This window comes from Condylura cristata, unplaced genomic scaffold, assembly GCF_000260355.1.
Source record: "Condylura cristata isolate star-nosed mole 26May11 unplaced genomic scaffold, ConCri1.0 scaffold00036, whole genome shotgun sequence".
Classification (NCBI taxonomy): Eukaryota; Metazoa; Chordata; class Mammalia; order Eulipotyphla; family Talpidae; genus Condylura; species Condylura cristata.
The window spans coordinates 13,196,003-13,212,321 of NW_004567137.1; the positions used below are offsets into that span (position 1 = coordinate 13,196,003).

General features: G+C 43.6%; 1 protein-coding gene across 2 annotated transcripts in view; it reads right to left on the reverse strand.

Moving 5' to 3' along the window:
* KIAA1467 (KIAA1467 ortholog) overlaps window positions 1-8,823 on the reverse strand; it is a 33,218-nt gene extending 24,395 nt beyond the window's left edge. For both annotated transcript variants that reach the window (XM_012732875.1, XM_012732876.1), the window contains exon 1: window positions 8,684-8,823. In XM_012732875.1, coding sequence (XP_012588329.1) covers window positions 8,684-8,819 — 136 coding nt within the window. In that variant the 5' untranslated portion in view covers window positions 8,820-8,823. The remainder of the gene's footprint in view (window positions 1-8,683) is intronic.
* Between the last annotated feature and the right edge of the window lie 7,496 nt (window positions 8,824-16,319).

A 16,319-nucleotide genomic window follows, 5' to 3' on the forward strand; every position in this document is an offset into this window, starting at 1 on the left:
CCTGTACCCCAGGTCTTGTATGCATAAATAAATAAGTCTTAAAAATAAATAAATAAAAAGGCAAAATAAAGAATTCTTGATGCCCACCTCTGCTTCTCGTCATGTGGGTGACAGCACTTCCTATATTAAATCTCAGTTTGCCTGAGACATAAAATGAAGCAGAAAAACATGATAAGGCGACCAACATGGGAAATAAACTCCTTAGGGTAAAAGTTCAGTGCTTGTCATACAGAATGTCAGTAAATGTTTGATTAGAAAACAAACAGCCCACAGAAGTAGTCTCTAACATAAGTACTCTGCAAAACAACAACAACAACAACAACAAAAAACGAGACAGAAATCTGGTGTTCTATTAACTAAAAATTCCTAAGTATTTTCATTTTCAGAACTACTCATTTTGTCTAATAAATACTGCATTTGATTTTTTTTAAAAAAGATTTATTTATCTGCGCATACAGAACTGGGGTACAGGCCAGAGGTACAGGGGCGGTGAGAGGATTCACCAGAGACAGAGTGGGGAGCAGAACAGGCTGACTGACAAAGTACACTGCTGAAGGGAGAAGCTGGAGGGTCAGGAGAGGTCTGCCAGCCATGGGGTCACCTCCGGGGATCAAACTCATACGGAAGTAGCTTTAGCTTCTTAGTGCTGTGCTTGAACCCACTGTATCACAGGGAGGGCCTTGGATTTTATTTTTAAAGGCACACATTATAAGAAAATAAATCTACCACTAGAAATTTAATTCAAAACAGTACTTCCAGAACGTGCCATACATTCAGCAGAGGTTCAGGTTAGACTCCTGAATTCTTTTATTCATTAGGGAGCACCAGTCTCTAACCATCCCAGGCATTTTCATTTATAAATATCTGCAAACATAGTAATACAGTGTTGTAACAACATTAACTCCAATACTTATTAAGTGCTGTTTTTTTGTTTGTTTGTTTGTTTTTAACTAAAAGAGGATGTTGATTGGACACTCCCTGGTGGCACAAGGGGTTAAAGCACAGACTACAAAGCTAACCCTAAGCTACAGCCACTGCAGCATGAGTTCAATCCCTGGCCAGGCAGTTGACCCACATGGTACAGCAGACCTCTCCTGTCCTGCCAGATGCTCCCTTCAGCAGTATATTTCAGTCAATCGGCTTGTTCTACTCCCCACTCTGCCTCTAGTGAATCCTCTCACCGCCACCTGCCCTGTACCCCAGTTCTTGTATACATAAATAAATAAATCTTTTTTAAAAACAATGCTAAGAGGATGGTGTAAATGTAGCATACATATACACTGGAGTATTTAAAAAGTAAGGTAGTCCTGACACATGATTCAGCACTGATGACCCTGGAGCACTATGTAGGAGAAATCAGAGTTCACAAAAGAATAGGCATGGAGGATTCTACTCATATGAGAATATAAAGCTGTCAGTTCAAATAGAAATTTCTAGGGTCATGGGGTGGGGGCAAGTGGGGAATTAGTGTGGTGGCTATAGTCAGTTTTACAGTCTGAAACATTTCTGGATATTGGCTGCACAGCAAAGGGGATATACTTGATGATACTGATAGGATTTTTGTATTGTTTAAAATGTTTAAGATAGTAAATACCACAAATATTAAGTTTCATTTAAAAAAAAAATACACCTGATATGCCCTCCCAAGGAGTGCAAGGGGTTAAGACGAAGCACTGCAAGCTGGCCGCAGCCACCTCAGTGCAAGCTTGATCCCCGACCCTGGAGGTGACCACATGGCACAGCAGACCTCTCCTGACCCGCCCGCTGCTCCCCTCAGCAGTGTACTTCATCATTCTGCCTGTTCTGCTCCCTGCTCTGTCTCTGGTGAATCTTCTCACCGCCCCTGCTACTCTGGCCTGTACCCCAGTTCTGTATGTCTAAATAAGTAAATAAATCTATTTTAACAAAATACACCTGTTAAAGATGAAAACATACGTAGCAGCCTCAAACCCCACGGTTGGAAGAGACTTGAAGATCACCTCGTCCACCCCCGCTCCCCTCCCAAGCTTGCCCTCCTGACAAGCAGGCACAGGCAGCAGGCACTCAGCACACCTGCACGTGAGCAGTTTGAGGAATTCACTGCTCCCCAATCTAGAAACAGTCCACAGAGAATCTGTAGCTGGGCATTTGACAACTCTCTGTGTTAGCTTTAATTTCTGGGACCCCTCTTCCACACATCTTCAAATACTTGGAGACGCCGATCATGAGAAGCTGATATTAGAGCTCAAGTTTTTACAAGTCAACAAAGAAAGTCAAAGCTTGGCGCTCTCTCTCTTATTAATTATGAGACCTTGATTAAATTCTCCACTTTAAATGGGATTGCTCCTACCTTATATGACTGTCATGAGGATTGACTAACGTAATATTGCCTGGTTCTTAGTGCCTGGCTTATCGTCACAACCAATACATTTTAGCATCTATTACTATTGTTGACATTGTATTTTCCAACTACCCTCCACCAGCCTTCTAGTCTCCAAGTTAAATGTCCCCACCACAACCCATCCTTTGAAGAAGCCAACTTACTGTCTCAGGTGTTTGACTCTGAGTCACTCCCCTCCAATCACAGCATACTCTGTCAGTGCCACTCAAGTATGTCTCCTGGGGCTGGGAACGCAGACTGCAGTCTGGCGGGGCAGGGGAGGACAGAGTGGGTCTTCCTAGCCCAGCGAGTATACTGCAGTTCAGTGAACTGGAAGCTGAGAGTTTGCCAGCTTTCTTGGCAGTCAAATCACAAAACTGACTGAGCTCAAGTCTTTTCTATACATACTCAAGCCACCCTATTTATTGACTGCACCACTGGATTTTTTAGCAGTAAGTGAAAATTTTAGCATCAACACTAATAAACTTGATCTTTCTGGTCAGTTTTCATCCTGCAACAAACCTACCTGACAAAAACAGCACCTTTGCCACAGTAAAATCATGACTAAAATGCCGGCTAACAAGACAGTTCAAAGGAAATGCATTTTCATATCACTATATCATAGGGAGGAAGAGAATTTGGCTGCATATACCGCAGACGCTGGTAAAATCCTTACTAAACCAATAAAAAACAAATGGCAAGTATTCTGTGAAAAACAATACTGCTACTGCACTTGTCCCTTTAGTAAGATGATATGTTTCTAGATAATGATGGCAGAGAAAGGCAATTCTGTCCTTCTATTCCCTGAAACCAAGGGGGAAATGAGAAATAAAAATAGAACAGAAAAACAGGAAATAGCCACATTTCCAAATTACAATTTATAAAAACTTGCTGCTAAATGCAGTGAACACTGTATCCAGTTGAGGAAGCTCAGTGAGAGTAGGCACCTTTGTCTCAGGTTTCCAGCAATGTGCTGGGTTCACAGAATTAATGGTGACAACCGCGACAATGATGACGATGACAATAACTGGAAATATACCTAGTCCTACCACCCCAGGTACTGGTCCAGGCACCTGCATATATTATTTTACAGAGCTCCAATAACACTAGGAGGGTGGAATTACCCCACTTTATCAACAACAAACCTAAACTCTAGAGATGCAAGTGATTTATTACACACTCTCCCGAACAGTTCCAAGATCCCAGTTCTAGCAAAAACAGCCAGAATTCAAAGCCAGATGATTAGAATAGAGTCCATAGTCCTAATCAATAAGTCATTTTATCACCCTTGTTCCATGGGTATATAACTAAACCACTTGCTTGGAAAGACAAAGTGTGGGGTCCCAGAAGCATCAGCAAGCCCCAATCAACAGCACAGAGTCAAAGGTAAGGAAAGACTGAGTTTCTACCTTTACAGGAAGCAGCTGGCAGCTGGCAGGTTAGACAAGGAGCTACAGGCACAATCAATACTGAGGAGGCTGCTTTTTTTTGGACAGTCTTGGTCCAATCAGACAATATCCAGTCAACAGTTCAAAACTTAACGTGAAAAAAAAAATTAAACAATGATGACAGAAGAAATATAAAGATGGGACAAAATAACGTGTAGATATTTCCCACGGGATCCAGTAAATTAGATAGTTTTTGTGGAATAACAGCTCACAGAAAGAATATTATACTTCTAAGGAGAAATGACCAGTCAAGAAGAAAGGAAAAGTAAACATTCAGGCCTCAGGAAAATAACCAAAGAAAACATTGAAACAATTATTGAAAAGATAACCCTTTGGGGATCAGTAAAAAGAACAGATACGCCTAGAGAGAGACTCCAAAACATAAAGGATAGACACATGAAAATCAAGCAAAAAAAAAAATGGAAATAACAATCATGGCTGGTAGTTTTAAGTACATAACTATGCAAAACACTACATGTTCTGAAAGTCTTATCCCAATATACCTTTTTAACAATTCTTTGAGGAAGACACATTAACTATCTCCATTTCAGAGATAACAGAGAAGTTTAGAAGCTTAAATAACTGCCCCTGAGTTAAAGACAAGCAGGTGATAGTGCAAAGATTCAAACCAGGCAGTCTGGCTTTGAATCTGTACTGCCTACGTATGTTGCTCCCTCCCATGAAAAGATCAAGGACAAGAAGCACAATGGAATGCTACTCAGCCATAAAAGAGTAAATTGCCTCTTCTGGAACAACAGGGACAGATCTTGAGACGATATGCTAAGTGAAATAAGTCAGAAAGTGAAAGCCCAATGCCTTCACTCATTTGTGCTAACATAAACAATCAAAGAAAAACTGGCAAAACACAACAGAAATAACTCCTAGGCTCTCAAAGGTGGTTCCAAGAGGGGAATGAAAGAAAGGCAGGAGGAGGTAGGCACTGGCACTGGAGTTTCGGTGAGAGTGAGTGACGGATCTGTACTTAGGAAGAGGGAAGTTTTGGGAGTCCAAAACTACATAGTTATTGATACAGCAAATCAATAAGATTTGATTAAAAAAATAAATAAGGGGATGAAAAAGAGACAGATATGGAAAACAAACAGATCCAACAAATGCATAATCGGAGAACAGAAAAGAAAATGGAGTTTAAAAAAATGTATTTAAAAAAAATTTTTTAAGTGCCTGCGATAAAGCAATACTGAAATCTATAGAACAAAGGGTTACTGAGTCCCAAGAAAATTTGATACAGATGAATCAATACTGAAACATATTCTGGTACTGACACTGAATGTCAAGAACAAAGTCTTGTTCTTCTGGCAGCCAAGCCAAAGGAAAAAAACTCGTCACTTAATGAGAGAAACAAAAATCAGGTTGATTTTTTCCCAGTGATATTTTTAAAAATTACTGAAAGATCATGGAGCAATATGGAGAAAGTCTTCAGAGAAAACACTGGTACAAAGTCCAAGAATTCAGGCCATTTTAAGCTGAGTCTCTTTACAAGATCCTAAAATACTATGACCAGTTCCTGAGCAAACTCTTGAGAAGGACAAATATTTACTCTCACACTATTAATATAGTTTTTCAGACAAAGATAAACCTCAGCTTAATTATTACAGACTGTAGGTTTTGAATATAGAACTCTTAAGTAAATATTTTTTTCTCTAATCACAGTAAGACACGAGAGAGTAAAATATAAAAGCACACTGACTTGCTTTTAAAGTTATACTCAGGGGCCCTACCCAGTGGCGCAACGGGTTAGGACGCAGCACTGAAAGCTAGCAGCAGCTGCTCCAGTGCAAGTTTGATCCCTGGCCCCGGAAGTGACCCATATGGTACAGCAGACCTCTCCTGTCTTGCTCTCTGCTTCCCTCAGCAGTGTACTTCATCGATCTGCTTGTTCTGCTCCCCACTCTGTCTCTGGTGAACTCTCTCACCACCCCTGCACCTCTGGCCTATACCCCATTTCTGTATGCATAAATAAATCTTTTTTTAAAAAAGTTACACTCAAGATGGGGAGCTGGACATCAAATCCATGTGTCAAAGCTCAGGACACTTTAGCACTCTGCTGATTTCTGCCACCACCCAGCTTGTTAATCAATGAAAGATTTTCAAAGAATAATAAAAGAGAGCATTGATTTCATAACCCATCAATATAAATTAACTGTCCACAACTGCATCACTTTCCCATTTAGAAAGACTGAAGATGCAGGCTAAATAGCTTCTCCTAAATGGCACTGAGGATTTATATGTAGAGCTGCAGCTCAAATACACAGGAAAATATACCATACTATTTACTATTTTATAATATGTTTATACTTTACATAGACGCTACACTCTACTGCAATTAAACAGTTCACATCATGTATTAGTTTAGGCAGGGGTACATAATCAATGTAATAATAATAAAACAAGCACATAAAAAAACAAACCAACAATACATTATACTCTGATAATCACTTCAGTGTTTGACCTTCAAACTTTAAATGAACTAAAAAATACATATACTTAAGCGATAAGGTGCCCAAGCTGCTTTATGAATACCACATTGTCTTTCGGTTACTAATTAACCCTTCCATGCATGTGAGCCAAATACTTTCCAGTTTCCGTGATGAACTTAGTGGAAAAGTGTTTAATATATCACAACAACTGCTCTTTCTTCAGGAAGCAGTCCATCTCCCTGCAGGTATCACACGGTGATAAATGACAATGATCATACGGCTGACAGTGATCATAATAACAGCTAACACAGACTGAATAATAAACATAGGTCAAAAGTTAACAAACCTCTTAAGCACACCCATCTCTAGTAATATGCCAAATAACTCTGCAAGGCCAACATGGGGCACATAATACATGCACCATGACAACATTAGTATTATTATATTCAAGTTAATGCATTTGAACTCAAGTCTCCTCTTACTCACCATCCTATTCTGTTTTGTTTCACGTAAAAATAGTGACCATATTAACCAAGGTGACAGTGACATGAGATAACTAACTAAAGTGACTTGAGTAGTCCAAATAGATCTAATTAGGGGATCTCCAAAAGAGTCCTGAGAAAGCAACTTCTATTAGTAGCAAAGCTCAGAAGAGTACTCTGTGTGGGAAGCGGAAAGGCAAGGAGACAAGGAAAAGTGCAAGGATGGGGGAGAGTGTGGAACCCACATTACATAAAAGAACATATGGCTACATTATCTAGGCACAAAACAGCGCCAAATGTCCCTGGCCATTCAGGCCCCAGCTGCCTGCCAACTGTTTTCCCTACCTTGTCAGTTGACCAAGTTGCTGCACCTGCACATACCAAGGAACGGTAATACCACAAACTCATGATGTGAGAATGCAAAAAAGCTCAGAGTTCCAAAAGCAAGATTTTCTTGCATTCCTTGAGAACAGCAATTACTTATGCTGAAAAGAAACAGCCAACCCATAAGAAAAAAGAAATACAGCATAATATCGGATATGACACCAATGAGCTTGAACTATGTCTGACACCTCATTACTCCTGCTGGGAGGCTGTCATTCTCCATTAATTAATTCTCCACAAGGCTACTTCCTGCAAAGTTCAAGAATCCCACAGGTAAAGGTACACCTAACACCAATGTTACATAACCACTGCAAGAGAGACAGTGTCAGTGTTCCTTCTAATGTTCTAATGAGCCCATGTAAAACAAAAACTGAGGTCAGACACACAAAGACCTATCAAATTCACTTCCAGCCTGTGCCACCCAAGGCACAATGTACACACTGGAAGTTCCCTGAAAGGCCCCCAAGACTTCCCTGCAGCCTCATGCTGGATCTCTAGGAGACACCCAACTAACCCTTTTAACAATGCCACTGAAAACAACTGCTTTTCCGACCAACAACTTATCTATCAGCAAACAAATGCTGATAGCTTGAAGTTTACAATTTATTGACATAGAACCATAAAAAGATTTAAAGCCTTAAAGTGTTCAATTTACTTGGGCAAAATAAATAAACTTGTGAAGAGCAGTACTCTAAAGGCAGAGTCCCATTCTGGAGGTTTAAGGAAAAGAAGAAAAAAGAAAAAAAAAAAAAAAAAAAAACATGGAGCTGCTGCCCAAAGTACTGAATTAATTCTGGAAGTTGCCATCACTGCTAGTGACTCCTCAAAGAATATTCCATACTTCACCTGCAACGGGCAGGGGCCAAATCTTTTCCCTCATAAATGCTTAGCCTCCAGGGCAGAGGCTGGCTGGCCAGAATGAAAAGGCCAGATCTAGAGTCTGAAGCCCCACCCGTTCCAGTCCAGGCTTTCCCATTACGCTGGGCGACCCTGGGGAAGTCAATTAACCACTTACATAGCTCTCATTTCCCCCCTGCTGCAAACTACGGGGAATGCCTGTGCCACCTACCTCAGGGTGCCTCAATGCTGGCACAGAGTGGTGAGTCTGCTCCTGACGGCCACTCTCCGACCTGCGGCTCCCAGCGCCAGCCCAGGTCCAGCCCAAGACGCCAGGCGCTGGAGACCCTGCGGCGCCCGGGCCGCGGCACTCGGGAGGATGCTTCCCTCCCCAGCGCTCTCTCCCCTGGGGACAACGACGACGCGCGCTCTGACATTCGCCGCGCCAGCCCGCCCGCCCTCGGTGCCACCTGCCCGCGCCCTCCAGCCGCGCGCGCCCCCCCGGACGTCTCCCAGACTCGCCCCGCGCGCAGGACCCCCGACCCTCCCGAGCCCCTCTCGCCCCCTGCTGGCGCCTGGACCCCAGCCGCGGGGGCTGCACCGGCTCGCCTGCGCGCCCCTGCAGCGCCGCCCGAGTTGGAGCCAGGCCCCCACCGGCTTCTCCCCCAGAACCTAGTCTCCGAGTCTCCCCCGGCTCGGCGCAGGTGGGGTGGTCGCGAAACCGCGACTTCTTACCCGGGAGCTTGAGCGCCCTGGACAGCACGGTCGCCATGGCGGAGGCCCCAGTGCGTGTGCGCGCGCCCGCGGCCTGCCGGGAAGTGTAGTTCACCGGGGGGAGCGCGTGGCGGAGACCTGAGGAGGTGGGAGTCATGCGACGCCCACGTGCGCCATTCTGCCGGCTCTTCTCCCACCTACTCCCGCCAGTCGCTTCGTTGCTTGATAACCACCCCACAGGCTGGCCGTGGAATTTGAACGAGATGACAGATGTGAATAAAGGCGCCGGTTGTGAAATGTATGTGGGCTTTGGAGTGAAACTGGATTTGAAGCCTGCCTGCATCCCTTACTACCTGGGCCCTCCTGGGCACGTCACCGGGTATGACTAAGCTTTAGTTTCAGTTTTTACATGGAGACAATACTACCCACTTCACAAGCTTCCTGTGAAAATTATATAGTCGCTTTAAAACCCACAGAACTCACTGGGCATCTATTATAATAACTAAGTTGAGGTTCCTTGGTAAAGGTCGCCTTTCCTGGAACTCTAAACTTCACCTTTTGTTACCAATATCCTGCAGCTTCTTGCTGGAAGGTTCTAGGAGGCAAACTGATCTTCCCCACAGGGACCAAGAGACCAGCATTATAGTGCAGAAACACTGGAGATGTTACTCATTTTAGAAGCGGAAGGGATTGTGAGGACCACTTTCTCCCACACTCCTTGTTTTTTCTGAAGAGAAAATGGATTTAGAAAGGCGATGTGAATTTTAGTGTCAAATATCTCTCATTGGAGGCCACCTCATGCCCATGAGAAACTGTCCACTGAATACCCTGCAAGAGCTTCCAACCACCACTCCCACACCCTATTCTCACAAAAAAACTTCCACCGACGCTGGCAGAGCCTGGCCATCTGAGCTCAAACCCTGAACCACCACTTGCTGGCTGCCAGGTCTAGGGCTAGTTGTTAAATGTCTCTCTGTTTCAATCTCTCCTGAAAAATGGGGATCAAATCATTCCTAGTCCATAGATTGTGCTGATAATTAAATGGATACTTGGAAATGCTGCCTGACACCTAGTATATGTTTTTTTAAAGGTTAGCTTTTCTTTTCATTAATAATTTATTAGTGTTTTACAATTTAATAATTTATATTAATAGCAAACTTAATAATGATTTAATGGGTTAGTTGTTTATACAATGATTCTATCCCAGTCTTACAACACTTGAAATTCCTCCTGTTGCCACTTCTTTGGAGGTAGGATTAAACACCATATTTTATATCTATGTAGGTCATCATCTAGGAGAAACACTGCAAGTCACAGTACCATTAGTGTTTTGCCTGGTGTCAAATGGGCAGGTTACCACACATTATTGAGATATGAAGACAGAAAAATTACCTTTAAACGTGATAGGATATAGGAAATATCAATGAATCCAGTGGTTGAAATTAAATTTCTAGGTGAGGGTGCAGCTGGACTGGACTCAGGTTACACAGGACAGGAAGAAAAGAGAACATCTTTCCACTTTTCTGAGACAGGAGTATACTCCAAAAGGGTTCCTTTTTAAGGGATGGCAGTAAAATAAAATTATTTAAAGTCTGATTAAAACTTTGCTTCAAACTGTATAGTCCCCCAGAATGCCCATGTGCACATATACTTACAAATATGTATGAATGGACATATCCCAGAGAGGTGTCATCTCTAGCCCCTCAGGCTGCCATGCTTCATTATGGAATTTCCCCTCTCCCCATAATCACCCCAGTTTTTGCTGATGTTTATAATTTTCAGAGAGGATGCAGATGCTAGGAAACCCCTACCTCGCAGGTCCCTCCCTCCTAGACCCCGTGTATCTCTACTCTTTGTTTCCTTGTTCCCCCTGGAGACCTCTTTCATTCCTCAACTATTTTTTCCATTTTAACATTGCAGTGTTTTTAATTCAATTAAAAGTAAATACTCCAAGCAGTCACCAAATGAATCAAGATCCTTTCCTGCAAGTCCCTCTGCTGGCAGGTAAGTACCTTAGCTGTCCAAATACTTGCTGTGGAAAATGCACATGCCTGAGGATTCCTGGCTTGGCTTACCTCCCCTGCTCCTTCTCCAGGAAGCAAAGCCAGGGCGGCTGGCGAGAGCCAACGGGACATGGCCTTGCCTGCTGGTTTCTGTACTTGTCACAAAGAGAAGAAACCCTTCCTCTGGTCTGCAGTGGGAATATTGTCCCACACTCCCCAAGTCCCAAATGTAGAGGGAATTCAGATTTGCTGCTTATTACCTTGGTGATATCCCAAGGATGGCTCAAAATCTCTAAGTGTCCTATGTGGACTCTATCACGTCTGGTCATGTAATACCATTTCCTGGACCCAGTGGCTACTTCTGCTGATTCTGGCCCTCCTACTAGCTTTCCCGGCTTCTTGGAACCAGTACCATCATTTCCTTTCTTGGTACCACAGGGACTGCCAGACCTCATGGCTGGTTCTTCCTCCCTTCCAATAACATTTATTTCTTCCTGTATCTTTTACCAGCCAACGCCATTTCATCTTTCCATGCTCTTAAAATGGCAAAGGTACTTCATACATCCAAAATATGCAAAGGACTCAGAAAATTCAACAATGAAAAAAAAAATAAACAACCCATTTCAAAAATAGGCAAAGGAAATGAATGAATACTTCTCCAAAGAAACTACACAGCTGGCCAGCGGACATATGAAAAGATGTTCCTCTCTTATTGTTAGAGAACTGCAAACCAAAACAGCAGTAAGACAGCAACACTATTTACAGCAGCCAAAATATGGGGACAACCTAAATGCCCCCAAACAGATGAGGGGATGGAGAAGATGTGGTGTATATACACACAATGGAATGCTACTCAGTGATCAAAAAAGATAAATGCATGCCATTTGCAGCAACATGGAGCTAGAAGAGATAGTGCTAAGTGAAAGGTCACCCAAGCCCCTCATCCAGGCCCCCAGAGTGGCAAAAGGAAGCATATTTTCCGTATCAAGATGAGCTGCTGAGCTGGCTGTCAGGATATTACCCTAGATAGCCGTTCTGATAAGGATCAAAGACCTTAAACAAATGGGACCGCTGACCAAAAGGACCGCATGGCTTTCCACTACCTCCCCAGCCCAGACAGAGCGACAGAGCAGGATGTACAAAAGACCCCTAGTCTGTAAACTGGCAAGACTTCTCAGGCACCCGCTGGGCTGTGAACCTGGCCCAGGAGAGCAGTAAAGACTTCCCCTCTCTTACTTCTCTCTCCTTGTTTTATTCTATCCATAGGACCTTACACTAAGCAAAATAAGTCCGATAAGTATCGGATGGTTTCTCTTACATACAAAATGTAGAGAAATCAAACAAAGGATCAGGAAAAAGATTTGAGGCGGTCAAACCAGGGAAGGAAGAGCCCAAGGGACTATGGTGATGGATCGCTGGCTCTGTGGTGCTGGGAGAACTATGGGGACTATACCTGAGAAGAGAAATCAAATACTGGACAAATACTGCCCAAAATGAGCAATCATGTGAGAAAGTAAATGTTTGTTTTAATATGTAATAAGTGGCACACAAAAGCCCAAAGCATCGTAAAAATCAATTTAAAGTATAGATGACGTTTTCTGGAAAATGTTACTTGAATGCAAAATTAAAATGAAGTTCATTTAAAAATAACAAAAGTAAATAAAACAGCAGTGAGATATCATTGCTGAGAACAGCTGTTATCCAAAAGACAAGAACTAAATGTTGGAGGATATGGTGAGAAGGGCTCCCTTCTATACTGTGGGTGAGGGTGTAGATTGGTGCAGCTGTGATGGAAAACAGTGGGGAGACTCCTCCAAAACTTAGGAGTTCCATTAAATAAGTTATCCCACTTTTGGGTATTACCCCCAGAATACAAAAAACAAATTCAAAGATATCTGCATCTCCATGTTTAGCTTTAATTACTGGGCACTTATACCTGCAGAAATTGCTGCTTTGGAGCCTTGAAAACCTCAGTCACACTCAACCCTTGACCAGTTTCAAACAATAATCACCCTGTGGATCAAGGATAATGTGATTAAAGACTAATAGCAACGCTATTTACAATAATCAAGAGCTGGAAACAGCCTCAGGACCCATTCACTGACTGAAGAATGGGGCAAGAAGAGGTGTTATATTCGTACACATGGAACACAGTCCTGTAGAATTCATTCCTTTAACAAAAGATGAGGTTATGCATTTGCAACACCTTGGATGGCCGAGAGTGCATTATGCTTATGAGAGAGGCAGACTAAGACAAACACTGGATGACTCACTCACACACGTGGTATGAGGAGAAAACAAACATAAACTAAATTGTTTTTAAAGGGAACTTAGACTATGAGACCTATGAGTGGTTAGGACCAGAGGGAAGGAAGAAGGGGTGTGTCACCTCTAAAAGTCAATGTCTGGGCCCTCCCTAGTGGTGCTACAGGTTAAAGCTCAGCACTACTGAGCTTTAACTACCTGTAGCCACTGCAGCATGAATTCGACCCCCCAGCCAGGGGCGGTGACCCACATGGTGCAGCAGACCTCTCCTGGTCTGCCCACTGCTCCCTCAGCAGTGTGTTTCAGTTGATCTGCCTGCTCTGTCTCTGATGAATCCTCTCACCAACCCCACAGGTCTGGTCTGTGTCCTTGTTCTTGTATGCAAAAATAAATAAATCTTTTTAAAAAAATAATTAAAAGATAAAAGTCAATGTCTATCCTTCACCACGTCATTTCCCCCTTTTTTGGACCCTTTTGTTGAGTTCTTCTGGCAGAAATATGTGTCTAAGAAGAGCTGTGTGATTAAAGACCCAGCTCAACTCCACCCCAGGACAGCTCAGTCTGTCCTCGAGGTCCCTAACCTAGTTGATTCATGTGTCCCCAAAGCACATGTGGGAATACTAGGAATGGCCAGAGCTACCATTTACTGGGTATTTCCTATAGAAGCCTTGGAAACCTCAACTGATACTCTCCCCTTTACCGGTTTCAAACACCAATAAATAACCCCATGGATCTGGTGGAGGAAGTAACAGAAAGGAGGCCTCACAAAGAGTCTGGGCAGAAGGGATGCGCACAGCCATGGACCCAGCTATAGAAACCAAGATCCTTAGGTGCCTGTGCCTTGGTTACGAAGCATAAGATGAAAGCAGGGCGCAGAGTGCTGTAGGGGTGTCGATCACAGACCCAAAGGTGAAGGATACAGACCTGGAGACGGAGCCATTGTGGGACCTCCTGTCCCTGTCAGGTTCTACTCAAAGCCAACAAACCCAGGCTCACAAGGAGTGGGCCCCTCCCAAAGGGAAGCTGTCTGTATCAGGGCAGTCTCTGCAGCAGCCTGGGGCAGGGGTCTTCTGCCCTCCTGTGCCCACGCAGGTGCTTCTTTCACCCTCTCTCTCCCTCTGCAGGGCAGCAGCCTCCTGCCTGCCTATGACCTGCAACCATGCAAGCCTCTCCCAGCAAACCTGGCCTTTTCGGGGCTGCCCACTTGTGTCTATGCAAGTGTCTTTTACTCCTCTGTCATTTTCACTAATAAACCTGTTATTTAGATATAACTAATGTCTCTGTCTCATGGAGAAACTCACCTGGGAACTTGCCATGTGCCGCTGAAAGAGGGAGCTCTGGTGAAACCTTTCCCAGAGTAAACCCAAGGACCCCCCACTAACTCCAAAAAACGACATCAGATCAAGCACATTGTGACTAAAGATTCCAGGGGCCAAGGGAGTGAAGTCACAGGTCACATAACATTTCACCAAAAAGTCTGGTGGACACATTTCTTCTCCTGGGTCTCTGATTCTGGTCCCATCAGCCTGTCTTCCATCACAGTCGAAAGGATCAATCCCATATACCAACCACCACCACTTCAGATGCCAGTCCCAGATGCAGATTGTCACTTGGGCTTCCAACTCCCTGGCTTCAGATCAGAGGCTCCCACAAGCCCCCCGCCCCCCACCAAGTACCATCAATTTGCTAAAATTGCTCACAGAACCCAGAGAAACATTTTACTCACTAGATTATTAGTGTATTGCGAAAGGCTATTAGAACAGTCAGCTGGAAGAGACGCAGAGAACAAGGCTGGGGAAGGGGCTCAAAACTGCCATGTTCTTCCAGGTGGTCACGCTCCCCACATCATGAGTTCACCAACCAGGGGGCTCCCCAAAACCTTTGTTTTTGGTTTTGGCTTTTATGGAGGCGATTCACTTCTTGGCAATTGGTGATTAAGCACAATCTCAAGCCCCTGTACCTCCTCAGAGGTCAAGAGTAAGACTAAAAATTCCAATCCTCCAAACACAAAGTCAGTTGTCCTGCTAACCAGCCCCCTCTTGGTGACCCAGAAGAGTTCCAATGGTCACTTCACGAATATATCAGAAGTCATTTTTACATCACTCTTAGAAAATTCCAGGTTAGAAACTGTGTGCCAGAAACTGGGGTACAGACCAAGTATATATTTCTCATTATATCTCACAATATCAGTGTTCCATGTGCCATGTAGCTGATATTTGGTCAACATTTGTTCTCGTTGGTTGGGATTCCTAGCTGGCCAGGTGTTCTGATTGGTCTGAGTGTCTGTAGTTCTGGCTTGTTAATACATAAACTACACCCCTGGCTGAGTCTTTAGCTTTGCACTTCTAGCTCACTGGTAAATCCTAAACAGTACTCTTGAAGTCAGTAAATTAGGCTGTGAAACTGAAATAATAGAACACTTCATTTTTCTGCTTTCTTAGAGTATTGATATACACAGCTATGTAGTGTAATAATTTGATTATATACCTATATTAAAACTCCTACACACACACACACACAAAACTCCTGTACTAAGCATTGAGTTCCCAAAGAATGGAAATGAGATTTGATTTTATATTGCTTTTCAGCCCTACACAACACAGAGCACACGGCCCCAAGATGCCCATTGGATAAGTGTGAGTTCCTGAATGGATACCGATGAGAAAATATGCACAGAGTACTCTGGCTTTGACCCCAGTCATACGGTGGGCTCTCGCCTGCTTAGATGATCGCCCCATCCATAGTGTGGAAATAAACTCTCCCCTCCTTTTTGATCAGCCACGAGTAGCAGGCAAATGATCAGCACATGGGATCCACACTACGCAAATTCTTCCTGTGAGTCAGGTCTCCAGGTGTGAGTCAGGTGAATTCTTCCCTCCCTATCACTCAGACTTGAGGACAGTGGACATCTCTATGTACCTGAATATGTGAAAGTCATTTGACATTTCCAAGTCATGTGGGTTTCTTATTTTTATATATTCCATTCTCTATTCTTGGAAGTATAAAATCAATTTCTTAGCTTCTTCCTATTTGTCTATACACCTCTAATGTCTTATCATGTTTATATGTTGTCCACAGTATGAGTCAGTTCTGTAAATGGACATCTTGTACAGAGAACAAGATCATCTTTCCCTTTAAAAAAAGAAAAAAGAGGGCCCTCCCTGGTGGCGCAGCGGGTTAAAACACAGCGGGTTAAAACACAGTTAAAACTGAGAATCTAAAGCTGCTTCTGCATGAATTCGATCACGCCTGCCCCAGGGGTGATCCACATGGCACAGCAGACCTCTCCTGGCCTGCCTGCTGCTCCCCTCAGCAGCGTACTTCATCGATCTGCCTGTTCTGCTCCCCACTCTGTCTCTGGTGAATCCTCTTACCGCCCCTGCACGTCT